Source organism: Eretmochelys imbricata, chromosome 7, assembly GCF_965152235.1.
Source record: "Eretmochelys imbricata isolate rEreImb1 chromosome 7, rEreImb1.hap1, whole genome shotgun sequence".
Lineage (NCBI taxonomy): Eukaryota > Metazoa > Chordata > Testudines > Cheloniidae > Eretmochelys > Eretmochelys imbricata.
In genome coordinates, this window is record NC_135578.1 from 92914221 (window position 1) to 92928523 (window position 14303).

Genomic DNA, 14303 nt, shown 5'->3' on the forward strand with positions numbered 1-14303 from the left:
CCTATAAATTTAGTTTAATTGATTTACTCATCTGCAGCAATCCCTGCATCAGACATATGATCTGAAGTATAGCCAAAGCTTATGCTGAACAGTTTAGTTACTAGACAAGGTTCTTATGTATGGACATCAGCAGTTTCAGTTGTGCCCTTACTTTGTATAAGTCAGTATGAACTGCTTTTGATTTACACTGAAGAAAATGATACAGCTATAACTAACTAACTTTAAAAAAAAAATCATGATTTCAAACATATACAAAACTTTACAGCAGTGCTTCTACATAAACAAAAAGTCAAGGTTTATATTGGAAAATAAATGGACTAGCCTGGGTTATTTACACGACTATAATATTTTCCATTCTCTAACAAACACTAATGTTGAGATTATTTTACTATGATTTCAAAATTGAAACTTTAAGCAATTGCATGTTTCAAATAGTTTTTTTTTTTCTGAATGTTTCTTTTCAGCAGAAAATTATTTTTCCCCTAAACCAAAAAAGAAAGGTATGATAAATATATTACACAGTGACTCATACCTTGGAACGTGAAAATAAATAATCATTCTTACTTGAAACACAAGCCTGGAAAACTAGAATTTGAATGAAGAAAATGTTGTTCCTTGTCAAAATATCACTATCAATGAGGTGTATTTAGCTGTTTGTACATGATTATTTTGTGAAAATAGATATACTCAAAATGCTTACCATAGTTATTTATGGTTTATCACCAGAATTAAATATGTGATACCAAGAAAGTTACAGTCCATGTAAATCTTTTTACAATCACCTAACAGTGTTTAACAGGAACCATTAAAGGTGCATTATTTTCATACAATACACAGAACACTCTAGTTCTAATTCTCTTCCCTTAAAGCAATTAGTTAAAATATCTTTTGTTTACAAAGTACAATTTAAGAAGTCTGCTTAATCTTCCTCTCCAGATTTTGCAGATGTGAAGATATTTGGGAAGAGAGGAATCTCTTTCAAATGCTGGCAAGCGTCTTTCCAAACATTAGAAACTGTAACATCCCACTCAGCATTACCAGATCTGTATCTGTCACCAAGAAGTACAGTCTGGATTAGGCCAAGCTAGTGCTGAATAGTTTAGGCCTCAGCAGTATCCTTCATGGAGAATGCAGAAAGCTCTCTTAAATCAGGAATCCGGATGTTGGTTCCAGTTATCACGTAAATGCAAGGCTATGTGGAAAAAGAGGGAATATGACAATCTCCCTCTGTTTTTGACAGCCTCAGCTTGGCTTTTTGCCTTCGCCATTTTAGGGCCTTTAAAATCACCTGGAAAGGGGAAGATGATGATAGCATTTAAATTCAAATACAAGTGTATAAATGGGTGCCTGCATACTATGAAATACATTTTTAAGGAATTTTGTAAACAAAATATTATTGGCAGCCTTATTACTTGAATTCTGATGAAGTGACACTGTAGATATAAATAGTATCTTGATAAATTGAGAATGAGTGGAAAGGAAATAGGGAAATTTATCACTGCTCCATGTGATAAGGGATTATTAAGAATTGTTTGGTACTGAGAGGTCACAGCTAATTAAGAAGAAAATCTTGCCCAGACACCTTACTAACTCCAAAAGATTTTTTCTGTTGTATACATAAATGGCACACTGTTGCCTTGAATTCTGTATTTGGTTTTGTCACTTTAGCTCAAACAAGCTAGAAGGAATATAAAAGATTCAGAAAGGGACAATAAAATTCTTAGAAACTCTGCCACAAACAGTTTACGTATGGAGAGAGGAGTAAGAGATCACAGATCCATTATTATTAAATGCATATAAATTAATGTTTAGTAAAGTTCAGCTATCCCATAACACGAAATGATGGCACCTCTTAATTAAGAGTGGGTGTGGAAGTAGCGGTTAGCACACTGCATTACTTGTGGAACTCACTGTCACAGTGTATGATGAAACCAGGCTGCATTCTAAGAGTCTTTTAAAAGGACTGGCCCTTGTCAGGTTACCTGATGAACCCTAGGACTATGCAGGTGAAGTAAAACTCCTATGTTCCTAGCAATTTTCACCCCATTTATCTTTAGGCTTTCATAGGGAGACTAGACAGGACTGCCAATGCATAGTAATGTGTATAGGTTTGTGCCAGTACAGAGTAATAACCTAAAAGCATAGAGAGTTTTCTGGCTGCTTATTGTATTTCACTATGGTTTACCAAGCACACTTTTGAAAAAATTGTACCTTGAAAAATCAACAGAGAGCATGTCTGATTTAGAAACAAGGAGCACACGTCATACCTGCAGCGAACATACTGCTGGCAATTACGGATGTTATTCCATATTGTCACTAAAGGTCAAACTGCCTGCAGATTTTTCATCTTTAGTATTGTCTGGTGAGCTCTGCAAAGGTGATGATGCAAAGCCCCGATACTGTTTACTTGACTTGGTTAATTTCTTAAGTTCACTGGCAAAAGAAATGCCTTTTCTTTTATCATCTCGTGCTGCCTGTAAAACAAACAAAAGAACCACAGACACTGGAAACAGTTAAACAACAAGAATGTGTCAGCTCACTGATACTTTGAACTTTGAGGTTTGAAATATGGTTTGGATTTCATGTGAGAGCAAATAGCAGCATTTTTTGACATCTTCCCTATGTCAGGTTCACAAAAGCAGTGTCCTGACTGTCTCACATCAAAAATTATTTTAAAATTGCAGAAATAGAATGCTGCTTAACATGGCCTTAAGCCTTAGCAAGTCTGCTGCCTAGATACTCCTGACTGATACAGTATAGATAAGTAGATCAATTGTATTCAGGATTTGATTGTGATCACAATGTATTTCCTATCAATGCAATGCTGAAGAAGCAACATCTCTTTTGGGGAAAAGGAACCATATTCGCCCCTGCCATAGACATGCCACCAGTTGGTAGAAGCATTACGTGGTTCAACCCTGCACTTAATATGCAGTTTCTTCCTGCTACTTCACAAGTGTAAAGAGCTCCAGCCACAGCTGCTTTTCTGCTGACTGGGAATAAAGGCAACAAAATCACAGCAGTTCACAGGGATCTGTACAGCTATTATCTGAAATTGTACTTAGCCCAAGGTGATACAGCAGGGAAATGGGGATGCAGAGTTACAGGAATTAGAATAGGAGAACTAAGACAGATGGTCCTGAAAGGTTAAGATTTCTAGGTATTGTAGCAGAATTTGTATGGTGTAAAGTAGGGCCAAGGCTGCCTGCCAGTGGGTTTTAACAAGACCCTTTGTTTTTGGTTTTTATTTTGTTTACAATTTTCTGGGTGTTTATTACAAAAATGTAAAAAAAAAAAAAAGGTGAAAATTGGTGCAAAAAATTGACTTCACAGTTTTCTGGGTAATACAGGGTGATAGGAGGACAGGGGAAAAAAGCAGTGTATACAGAAAAGTAAGATTACTTCTGACCCAGCTTCCCACTCTGGAAGGAGAGAGAGCGCAATTCAGTAACCTGGGCCCCCCAACCTCTCTTGGGGAGTGGTCAGCACTAACCTGGGTTACCAAGCCACCATCTCCCTGGTTCAGGATCTGCAGTACTTTGTTTTAGGAGTTGAGCACCCATGTACATGTGCGTCCATGTGTGTGTAACTTCCACTCCACTGCATTACATTTACACTTAGACTAACTTATTATTAACAAACACATTTACCTGATGTAATGTACTGGATTTTCTTCATATAATTAGTATTTTCACGTACTTTAGCAGTCCAGACTTTGGGTGAAAATAGCTTAAAAACTGATTAAATAGCTTTTATAAAACCTGGGCCTTTTTCAGTTGAAAAACCAAAAATGAAGGGTTTAGGTTTTACAGTGGCAGGTGTTGTGATACTAAGCACCCCTGTATTCACACCCTACACACTACTGCAATAATCTTTGCACAAAATATGCCTTTGAGGTATCATTTGAAAACTAATAACTCATCATTAATATCCTTGTGATGTATGTACATGGTGGGTATTAAGAGTTATGAATGCATGCTAGAATGACTAAAGTGTGCTTAAACCAAGCATGTCAGGTGGAGTTAGTTAAATAGGTCTGCCTTAGGTGTATTTGATTCTCTGTCCAGCCCAATCTTCAGACAAAGAAAATGAAGATCCATTTTTACATATTAGGTAAAGAAAGCTATTAAGCTAACAAATGAGGGGAGAAACAGAATGGAGTGTCCTTCACCACCAGACATCATGTTGCCTTCCTCACAGAAGAATACATTGCAATGGTTTATTGGTCTATAAAGGTGTGGGGAGGGAGGCGAGTGGGGGGGGGCAGGGACTGAACCTTAAGTGATAAGCAAATTAATCAACTGATTGTATACAATAGTACTGTAAGTGTGCAGAAAACTAATGCTACACAATAATATTATTAACACTATCTGAGGAAATACAGATACTTTCATAATGATACTACATTTTAAAGTCTGTGGCCAAATGGGGAGAAACAGATTCCCTCCCAGACAGGAGAGAAGGCAGTTATTTACCTGTCTTCTATGTGAATTCTGATTGTATGTGGAATCAAAAGAATGGAAGGTTCATTTACATGCAGCAGGGTGGGAAGCCCACTAGAAGGGAAGAACAGCATGAGGTCATCCTGCTTCTTGAAACAAAGTAACTGAGCTTTGGAAGATATAAGCAAAGAAAGAAGCCATTTTTGGCATCCACCACTAGAGAGACACAAGGGAACAGAGCTCTAGCAAGCTGAGAAAGATGGGTTTTTCAGCTAAAGTGTGGTTGAAGTCTCCGTAAACTGGATACAGGTAAGAAACCTGCTTAGGCCAAGATCTTTCAATCCAGGAAGATAAAGAAAGCCAGCCCCTTGTGCGTCTCTGGAAAGTCCTGATTGAGGAAAAGTCAGCCATGGCTGAGAAGAAGAAAGATTGGTGAGAGGAACCATCTTGAACAAACCCTGTACCTTGCTAGATCAAGTTTTAGATGGGTGTTTTCACTTTTATTTGCTTGTAACTCTACCTTTATTCCTTTTACTTGGCATCACTTAACATCTGTTAATAAATTTTATTTTTTTTACTGTAAACGAACTTAGTACGGTGTTTAGAGGAGTGTATTTACACAAGTTAATAATGTGGTATGCTTGGGTGTCTTGAACAAAGGAACCATATTACTTTTCTGAACTATCCAGGAATGGACTGGACATTCCAGAGCACATGGTTTTGGGGAAATTCTGGAGTGGCTGTGGGGGGGGGTCATCTTACTGCTTGTCACGAAGGCAGGTGGAAACCAGCATGGGGCTGTAGACAGGCTGCTGGGATCAGAGCTGCTGTACCAGGTAGGGCTGTCTAGCACACACAGACTTCAGGGTGTGACTTGCATGCATGTAGGCTGGTTTTGAGTGTCCCAGGCTGGGAACTACAGCAGCAAAGTATTGTAAGATGCCCAGAGTTGCAGTAGCAGTAGTGACAACCCTCACTGGTATGGATTGCACCGGGAATCCACAACATTAGGTCCATTAGGTGAAGTAAATTAGTGGGAAAATAGCATTTTGCTCTGTGCTGCTGTCTTTCAGTGACTGATCTTGTATCATCTCCTGTAAGTTTTGTGCATTCTCACCTCCTAGCATGGTCAATAAAACATTGACATGAATATTAGGAGCACTCAGGGGTATCTCAACAATTTAGGTCCTCCAAACCCCTGCTCAACTGCCACTTCATCCATGGACGTGTGGATAGCCACCAAAGCCTGGCAGGATTCTAAGACTAACCATCCCTCTCCCCCAGTCTGTCTCACCCATTACAGTAGGTGTGCTCCAAGGCCACCGGATAGCATGCCTACCAGATCAGGGCACTTCCTTCTCTCTTAGTAGCCAATAGTCCAGTCACCAGGATGTGGGAGACCCCAGTTGAAATCCCTACTCACCAGGATGTGGAAGAGGCAGTTGAACCTAGGTCTACCTCCAAGATGAGTGCCCTAACCCCTGGGGTATTCTGGGGTTGGTCTCTTGATGAAGCTGTTCCACTTTGTATAAAATATTTAAATATTCATTGGGCTCAAGGCTGAAAATTAACTCTATAGCCCAATGATTTGGGCGGTCTCCTAGGAGACCCAGGTTCCAGTCGATGTATAAAATATTCATTGGAGCAATGTGGAACAGCTTCAACAGGAAAAACTGAAACTCTCACCCAGAATACCCTACAGTTCAGTAGTTAGGACACTCACCTCAGAGGGAGACCCCCGAGTTCACAGGCAGAGTGGGGATTTGAACTGTCTCTAACTGTTGGGTATAAGGGTGTGGTCTCCAATTTGTGTGAGAAAGGGTTGACCTGGTTTAGGTATCTCACTCCAGGACAAGGTTCATGGCCTGTGAATTGAGAACTGGGGGCCTCCCTTCCAGCCCAGAGTTAGGTACTTAAGGCCCTTTGAGGGGCAGGGATTAGGCCATGCCTCTCGGCATTTCCTACTGGCTAGTTTGTTGGCTTCCTGCTCTGTTTTCTGGCTTTGTGCATTCCATTCTTTTGGTGCATCTCTCTCTCCCTGTGCATTGTATAGGGAGTTAGGGCATCTCACTGCGGGCTGAGGATTCCACTAGATGGTGTCAGGGCACTTAAAGACAAGACACTACATCGCTGAGCCTAAGCTTTTGTGGATATAGCCCTCAGCCTATAACAGGATCAGATCTGAAGTTAGCTCACCAGTAGTAAGTAGTAGTAGTATATGCACAAAAGAGTGTAGTTCCACTTGGCTATGAAAGCATGGCTCGTCAGGAATTTACTGTTATGTTGCAAGGAAGCTTAATGCTACATCCAGCCTAAAATGTTCCTCTCACTCTCGCAGTGCATCCATTCTCACCCACCTTGTCTCTAGTTCATGAACCAGATAAGTTCATGGAGGATAGGTCCATCAATGGCTATTAGCCAGGATGGGCAGGGATGGTGTCCCTAGTCTCTGTGTGCCAGAAGCTGGGAATGAGCAACAGGGGATGGATAGATCACTTGATGATGACCTGTTCTGTTCATTCCCTCTGGGGCACCTGGCACTGGCCACTGTCGGAAGACAGGATACTAGGCTAGACGGACCTTTGGTCTGACCCAGTATGGCCATTCTTACATATGTTCTTGTCAAGGAATATGTTTTCACTTGCCATTCCAAATATTTGATCACACGCCATTTTTAAAACCAACAAAAGAGTTTTCAGTCACTTACCTGAACCTGTTCTTTAAGTTTAAGGATAAACTTCCCTGCTCCCTTCCACTTGCTCTGAGCCTGAAACACACACTCTTGATCAGACAGAATCCTCTGCGATGGCTTAGATGTTGACTTTTTGTTTGCTAGCTCTTTTGTCACCTCCTCCAAGAGGACATAGTCATTTGGGTTGGGATTACTCAGAATGCTGTAGGAATACTTGGCTTTGCAAAGAGTCTGTTAAAAAAAAAGGGGCAAATTAAAAACATAATACCCCTCCGTGTTTACTGAGTAGATGCTCAGTCCAAATTGGCAAAAGGAAAGGACTTCTTTAACTAAGAACAAAACTCAGTTAACATTTCTTGTATGAACCCACCTCTAACAAATGAACAGGGAACTTACTGAGTGGAAACAGGAAAGAAAGGCTTTCTACCTGTTGTATGACATCCTGTGCTGTGCTAAAGCGGGGAGCTTTGATGACAGTGCGAGGCTGCTCTGGGGAAACATCATGCACTTGAACAAAGAAACTATCATCTTCAGAGCTAACGTTTGCGTCTTCTTTCTCTTCTTGAAAAATGTTTCTCCCATTCAAATTCTGTAGAAAAATGTAAAGAGAAAACAAAACTAGAAAACTAGTTAAGAAAAGTGACCTAAAGGTTTGATTTTTAAAAGGGTCTTACGTCACCTAATGGGAAAGTTAATGCACTTCCACTGCCTAGAACAGACTGCCACCTCTGGATTTGTGCCAAACTGTAAAGGTGTTTTGATGGTGACTAGTGTCCCATGACGACTAAAACAAAACCTTCACACTAGTTTTCAGTTATGATTTAAGATAGATTTTGACCTATGTTTTCTGAAGTGAAGGGCTCATGCATTAATTCATGTACCTAGCTGCTCACACAAAACTCAAAATAATGCCTTCAACCGAAAAAGCACAATTGTTCCCCCAAGCAAAGGCACACCTGGGTAACCTTTTGCTTTGTGGAGGATGAAGTAAATGCACCAAAATAAGATTGGATTGGAGGCTAGGAAAAAAGATGTGCAATAAAGATTTTACGAAACCAGGGTGCAACAGAAGAACTGTACAAACAGTAAAGGGGTAAAAATATTTCTCTGCAAATTTATCAAATAAAATTTGCACTGTCAGAACTTTTCATTCTCAAACATTCCAAGAGCTTTTCCACCTAAAAAACCCACTTATTTAAAACACATACACACACAAAATTTATGTAAGTGCCACTGAGTGCTGAACTTACCAATAGGAGTTTCAGGTGTCAGTACTCCTGAAAACCGGGTCATTTCATTAGGTGCCTTTCTACTTCTGACTCTTCTCCCTGCACCCTAATCCCTGTATTTGAGGGCATCTCATGGATGTCCTGACTGACAGCAGCTAAAACTTACATCTCTTCCTCTAGAACCCCGCCTCCTCCCTCATTTTGTCACGGACAACAACTTTCCCATCCTCTCAGTTGCTGAGGTTCTTTATCTAAATGGTAATTAGCAATTTAAATAAGAAAAAGCCTTGCTGTCTGCACAGAATACTCTTTCTAATAATTGCAATCTAGTGTTCCGACAGCTACGACCCTCACCCACCTTACTCCTTTCATTCCTTATATTTGCCATCCCTTCATATCTAATCACTATTAAAAATCTAAACTCCTTGGGGGCAGGGAGTGTATTTTTTTTGGTACAGTGCCTCGTACAATAATGGCCTGATTCTGATTTATACAAATATTAAACAACAACAATGATGTATTGCATTTTAGAGATCAACAGGGCTGTGTGAAAGTATATCTGTCTTTGCAGAGGTATACTAAATGATAGGTGCATAAAACTTGACAGTGCTCAGCTGTCCTCTGTTAATGCTATGGGTGGTGAATAAGATTAACTTCCAGTTAGCAAAGCAAATGTGATGCTCTTATTGTCCCTCTTGTGATCATTATTTTTAGCTATGTATGTAAATGACAGTTTTTCCAGAACAGACTTACTTCCTCTTGGGTTTTAAAGATAATCCTTCCAACATATCCTTCTTCTGGGAACCAGCTGTTCAAAAGCTGTACTAGCCCCTCCTCAGGGCCAATCACCCTCTGGAACGGTGGTTTCCTGCACTCAGTCTTTTCTTTAGATATAAAACATTTTTCCTCCATCAGAAAATAATCAGGAGCACGTGATTCAGTGCTTTTTGTGGTAGCCAAAATCTGAGACAGAACCACAACACATACACAACTATTAGAATGCTAGACATAAACGGTACGTGTTTAGTAGCTATGAATGAATGTGTACACAAAAAGCTTCTATGATCAATTAGTTAATTCTGGTGGTGTAGACAAGTATTTCTGATCTGCTACTCATAACTAATATACAGTTCTCTTTAGATTACCCAAACAGTTCAACTATTCCAGACAAAGCAATACTATTTGAATTTATGCCTGTCCAGTTTGGCTGGTCAATTTATTCATAATCCCAAGACAGTACAAAATTTTCCCACTGATGAAATAACAACTCCTGTTGAGTTAATCTGTTTCAGGTTTTTCTGCTCATGAACTAAGCCCTTTAACATTTACTTTGTATTTCTAGAATATTCAAAGAATTAAACAGAAAAGTGTCATACAAGGGCAACCAGTCTAACCCACTATTCAAAAAGCTCTCATCTTTGTTTGCCCAAACATTAAAATAGTGATAGGCAATATGGTGTCCAAACAGATCTTCAGCACCAGAGAAAAACCTTTGTCATTATCCAGCTTTAACTTCATGTTCAGCTGTTGCTCAGAAGCAATTAGTATTTTCTCAAACTGGTCCAATCACATTTAATAGCCTACAATACCCCTGACAGAAAATCCTGCGAGGAAGGGATTTGAAGGGTAGATTGGACATTCTCATTAAATTGTTTCTGGATAGATCAGAAACACCTCAAGAACCTTCTGCTCCTGGCTGGATCCTGGAAATATTGTGGAAAAATGTTACATGTAATCAAAACTTTTCAAACCATGGCTCAGTCTGAATTTTGCACGAAGCTTCAGATTATTCCTCATTTTAGCTGATTCCTAATGACAATGATCATCAGAGAATTGCAGAAAAATTGGTTGTATGTTGAAAACAGCATTCAGTTGGTACATAATTGCACAGGTATTGTGGCAGTTTCAGGACACTGCACTTTCTTCCCTTAGACTGGGATTTCAGTCATTCTGCCATGTCCTAACACTGAAATGTCATCACCCTTGACATGGGTCACCCTTGCTTCAATTTAATATTGTGACATATTGTGACATTCTTTCACACAGAGGATCATTACACCTTCTTAGTAAGAAACAGCTACTTAGCGTATGGTAACTGTTGTTCTTTGAGATGTGCGGTCTCTATATATTCCACTATTGGTGCCCAATGCACTGTTTCCAATTTTAATATATCTTTTTTGAGATGGGACCACCAGAACTGCACATAGTATTCAAGATGTAGGCTTACCATGGATTTATATAGTGGCATTATGATATTTTCTGTCTTATTATCTATCACTTTCCCAAAATTCTGTTAGCTTTTTTTGACTGCCATTGCACACTGAGCGGGTGTTTTCAAAGAATTATCTACAATGACTCCAAAATCTCTTTCTTGAGCAGTAATAGTTAATTTAGTTTAGCATGATTTAGTTTTAGTGTGTAAGAAGATGCATGCATTTAAGTTACCTATGTGCTTCCCAATTCTGGGGCTTTGCATCTCCCCAAAAAGAGTTCCTTGGTAAATTAGAGGTTTCAGGGCTGGCTCCAATCTATGTTGGAGAATGCACTACAGTGGCTGTACCTAACCACAGGATTCCTCTACAGTGACCAGCTAAACCAGCTTTAGGCAGCTTTGTGCAACAACCCCCCACAGGAACAAGGGCATTTGTCTTTTAAATAGTTCACAAACTGTATGCTAAGATCAAGTCAAGGTGATTTGAAAAACCTTATATTCAAATCCTAAAATTCTGGTTATATTAAATTTTTTTAATAATAAAATATTAATTTCCAAAGACCCCAAATTACATATATGACTTCTATAAAGCCAAATTAATCTGTACATTTAAGTAGGTACCAAATAGTAACATAGCAAGACCACCTCTAATAGTAGGTAAAACGTCATGTTATTTAATAACTACAGGTGATCCTGACCTCAATTTTGCATTTCAAAGACAGCATCTCCAACAGCAAACTACACTCTACACCAGGCTGCAGGTTTGGTTCAGCACTGATTCAAGAAGAACACCAACTACAGAATCACCAGTCACCAAAGAACCCTGTTTTCCTTCTAAGTACTGACCAAGTCCAACTCTCCCTTTGTTTAACTCACAGCCCAAGGTAGTATGGCAATGAGGAATTCTTATAATGAACTTCACAATGGTCATTAAAACCACTAGAGGAGCTGTGACAATGAATATATACAAAACCGAAAAGAAACATAGGATATAATTTGTCATTAGATAATTAGCCATATGCAGCTCCTTGTAATAAAATGTAGACTCTTGTAATTTTAGCTAATTATTTTTTGTCATATTGATTAATTCAGACTGTAGGACTGCAAAAAGAAAACTAAATTTTAAATATATTTTTGTTAGTGAATTGCATTTCATAGATTAAAAATCATTACCTAATGGTCAAGATTTGGAAAACTTCACTGATATCTTAACTGTTCAATTAATTCCCTAGCAAACAGATATACAGAATAATCTCTTACCCTTTAAAGTGATAAAAAATATATTTGTTAATGCATCCATTTTATTAAATGTAATGATTCCAAATAAAAGTAGGAAGGTCAGATACTGCCCAGCACGTAGTTGGTTACTATGGCTTCTTGTGACCTTTTTAGGGCAAGTGGACATACTTACTTGATGAAGAAGCTGTGCTGCTGTAGTCCCTTCACTTATAGTAAAAACAGTAAAGGGTTCAGGGCCTGGAATTCCATGTATTGTGACTTTGTACAACTTTGAAGTTCTCTTCTCTTCTATGCTAAACAACTGTTCAAAAGACAGTTAATAGTTTTTCAGATATATAGGCATACTATTATAGGTCTCACAGAAAATGCACAGACGTTCTATAAGTACCTGCATGCTCTTCAGTCTAGCAGACAAAGGCATAACAAGATCTCATGACTGGAAGTTGAAGTTAGAAAAATTCAAACTGGAAATTAGGCACAAATGTTTAACAGTGAGGGTAATTAACTATTGGAACACCTTACCCAAGGATCTGCTAGATTCTCCATTACTGGATGTCTGTTAACCACAAGTTATTACGCTCAATGCAGTAATTACTGGGTAAAGTTTTATGGTTTATGAATAAGGTCAGACAAGTTGATTACAATGGCCCCTTCTAGCCTTAAAATCCATGAGTATGTATATAAAACATACTTCTTCTTGGTGGGTTATTAATTAGCCTTTGTTCTGCTGATGCCTTTTGCACATGGGATAGCCAGGAGCTATGTTTTGTTTGACATATTATATAATTAGGCATCAGCAATGGGATTAATCATGCATTTTCAAATAAATAAAAAAATAAAAAGTCTAGCACTCTGAGCTGCTTTATAGAGATTATACCCCTGTTGAGGCCCCTTTTCCTATTAGAGTTCTATTACCTTCCCACTTTTTCACTCACCTTGTCTCTCTAATATTCTGGGACCAACACAGCTATAACACTGCAAAGAGCCATCTCGTGTCAGACACAGAAGCAATTGTCTGTGACTTACATAACTTTTGGTCTCAACTGAACTGCTAATTTGATACATTTATAAGGAAACAGACACTGGACAGACAACTTTTCTCCCAGACACAAGAATCTAGCTCAGTCAGTCTGAGGCTCCAGAGCCACAAGTGGCTCTTTAATGTTTCTCATGCAGCTCTTTTCAGCACATGATATTAAATCACGGTGTGATTTCATTGTTAACCAATCTCAGTTATTAACCAAGCAGGATGCTTTTACCGTGTTATTAACCGATTAAGTTATTAACTTAATTGCTCTGATAATTTATGTGCATATATATATATATATATATATATATACACACACACACAAAATATTTCCCCTGTCCTGTTTAACTATGAATAATATTATAGTAAATGAAACAATGAATTCACACTACTGTGGCTCTTTTGGGTAATATTGCTCGCTAATTTGGCTCCTGAACCACTGAAGTCTCTGAGTATCACTGATATAGCTGATTAAACTTTTTGGCATTTAACCGTATATAGCCTTAAAATTATTGATAAAGATATAACATAAGGAGAAATCTATAGATATGCCTCAAAGGCCAGAATTTCAAATGTATTTAGGCACCTAAAGATGCAGATAGACACCTACTGTGTTTTTCAGAATCACTGTGGCACAGCTAACTGCCACTTTTGGTGGCAAGGTCTAACATTTGGGTGCCAGGAGATCTTCAAACCCCTTGTTCAACTGCCACTTAACTCTGTAGGTGTCTGAGTTTCTGTTGGTGAAGTTTCTTAGGACTCTTAAGTTCCCATTACTGAACAGGCACAAAACTGCCTAATTCCTGACTAGAGCTCAATGAATAATTGATACCTAATTTTAAATCAAAACGGAATTTTTCTGGTTTTCTCACCAAAATAAAAAATAATTTCAGATTTAAAAATATCCCAACACAAAAAAACTCCCAAATTCAAACTAATTGGGAAGGAGGGGAACGGCTCATTTTGTTTTCAGGGTGTTTTTCATTTTGTTTTGGGGTGTTTGCTATGTTTGTTTGCTGTGTTTTAATAAATATAGCTAAATTTCTACATAAAACTGTGTTTCAAAAGGATCAAACCAAATCATTTTGACTGTTTAAAAGAAAATCAATTTCTGGAGCAACATTTTTTGCTGAATTCTACCTGAATTTGTGAGGCCCAAAAATCCATTTTTTTTTTGCCAATTTACTATTTGATAAAAAAATTCCACCCAACTCTCGTCCAGATGCTGTTTTGCTGCTCAGAGCTGTAGCTCATCAAACTAGGCATTCCCCAGGGGGCTCTGATCCAGCAGGTTGTCTTGGAGTATGCCTACCAGACTGGGCCTACCAGTTTGGGATAACCAGTTCAGGAGTTTTTGGGGCATGTGTCTGTGTCCTCCAGAATACCCAATATCTAGGGCACTGACCATGGCTGTGGAAGATGTGTTTTCAAATCCCCACTCTTTTTGATTTAGAGCAGGGAC

At 38.7% G+C, this 14303-nt stretch overlaps 1 protein-coding gene across 1 annotated transcript in view; it reads right to left on the reverse strand.

Moving 5' to 3' along the window:
* Positions 1–2300: 2300 nt before the first annotated feature.
* Positions 2301–14303, reverse strand: part of PLCE1 (phospholipase C epsilon 1) — a 284605-nt gene continuing 272602 nt past the window's right edge. The window contains exons 28-32 of the mRNA XM_077822515.1: positions 11987–12115; positions 9117–9326; positions 7562–7723; positions 7150–7365; positions 2301–2474 (exon numbers count right to left, since the gene is read on the reverse strand). Coding sequence (XP_077678641.1) covers positions 2301–2474; positions 7150–7365; positions 7562–7723; positions 9117–9326; positions 11987–12115 — 891 coding nt within the window. The remainder of the gene's footprint in view (positions 2475–7149; positions 7366–7561; positions 7724–9116; positions 9327–11986; positions 12116–14303) is intronic.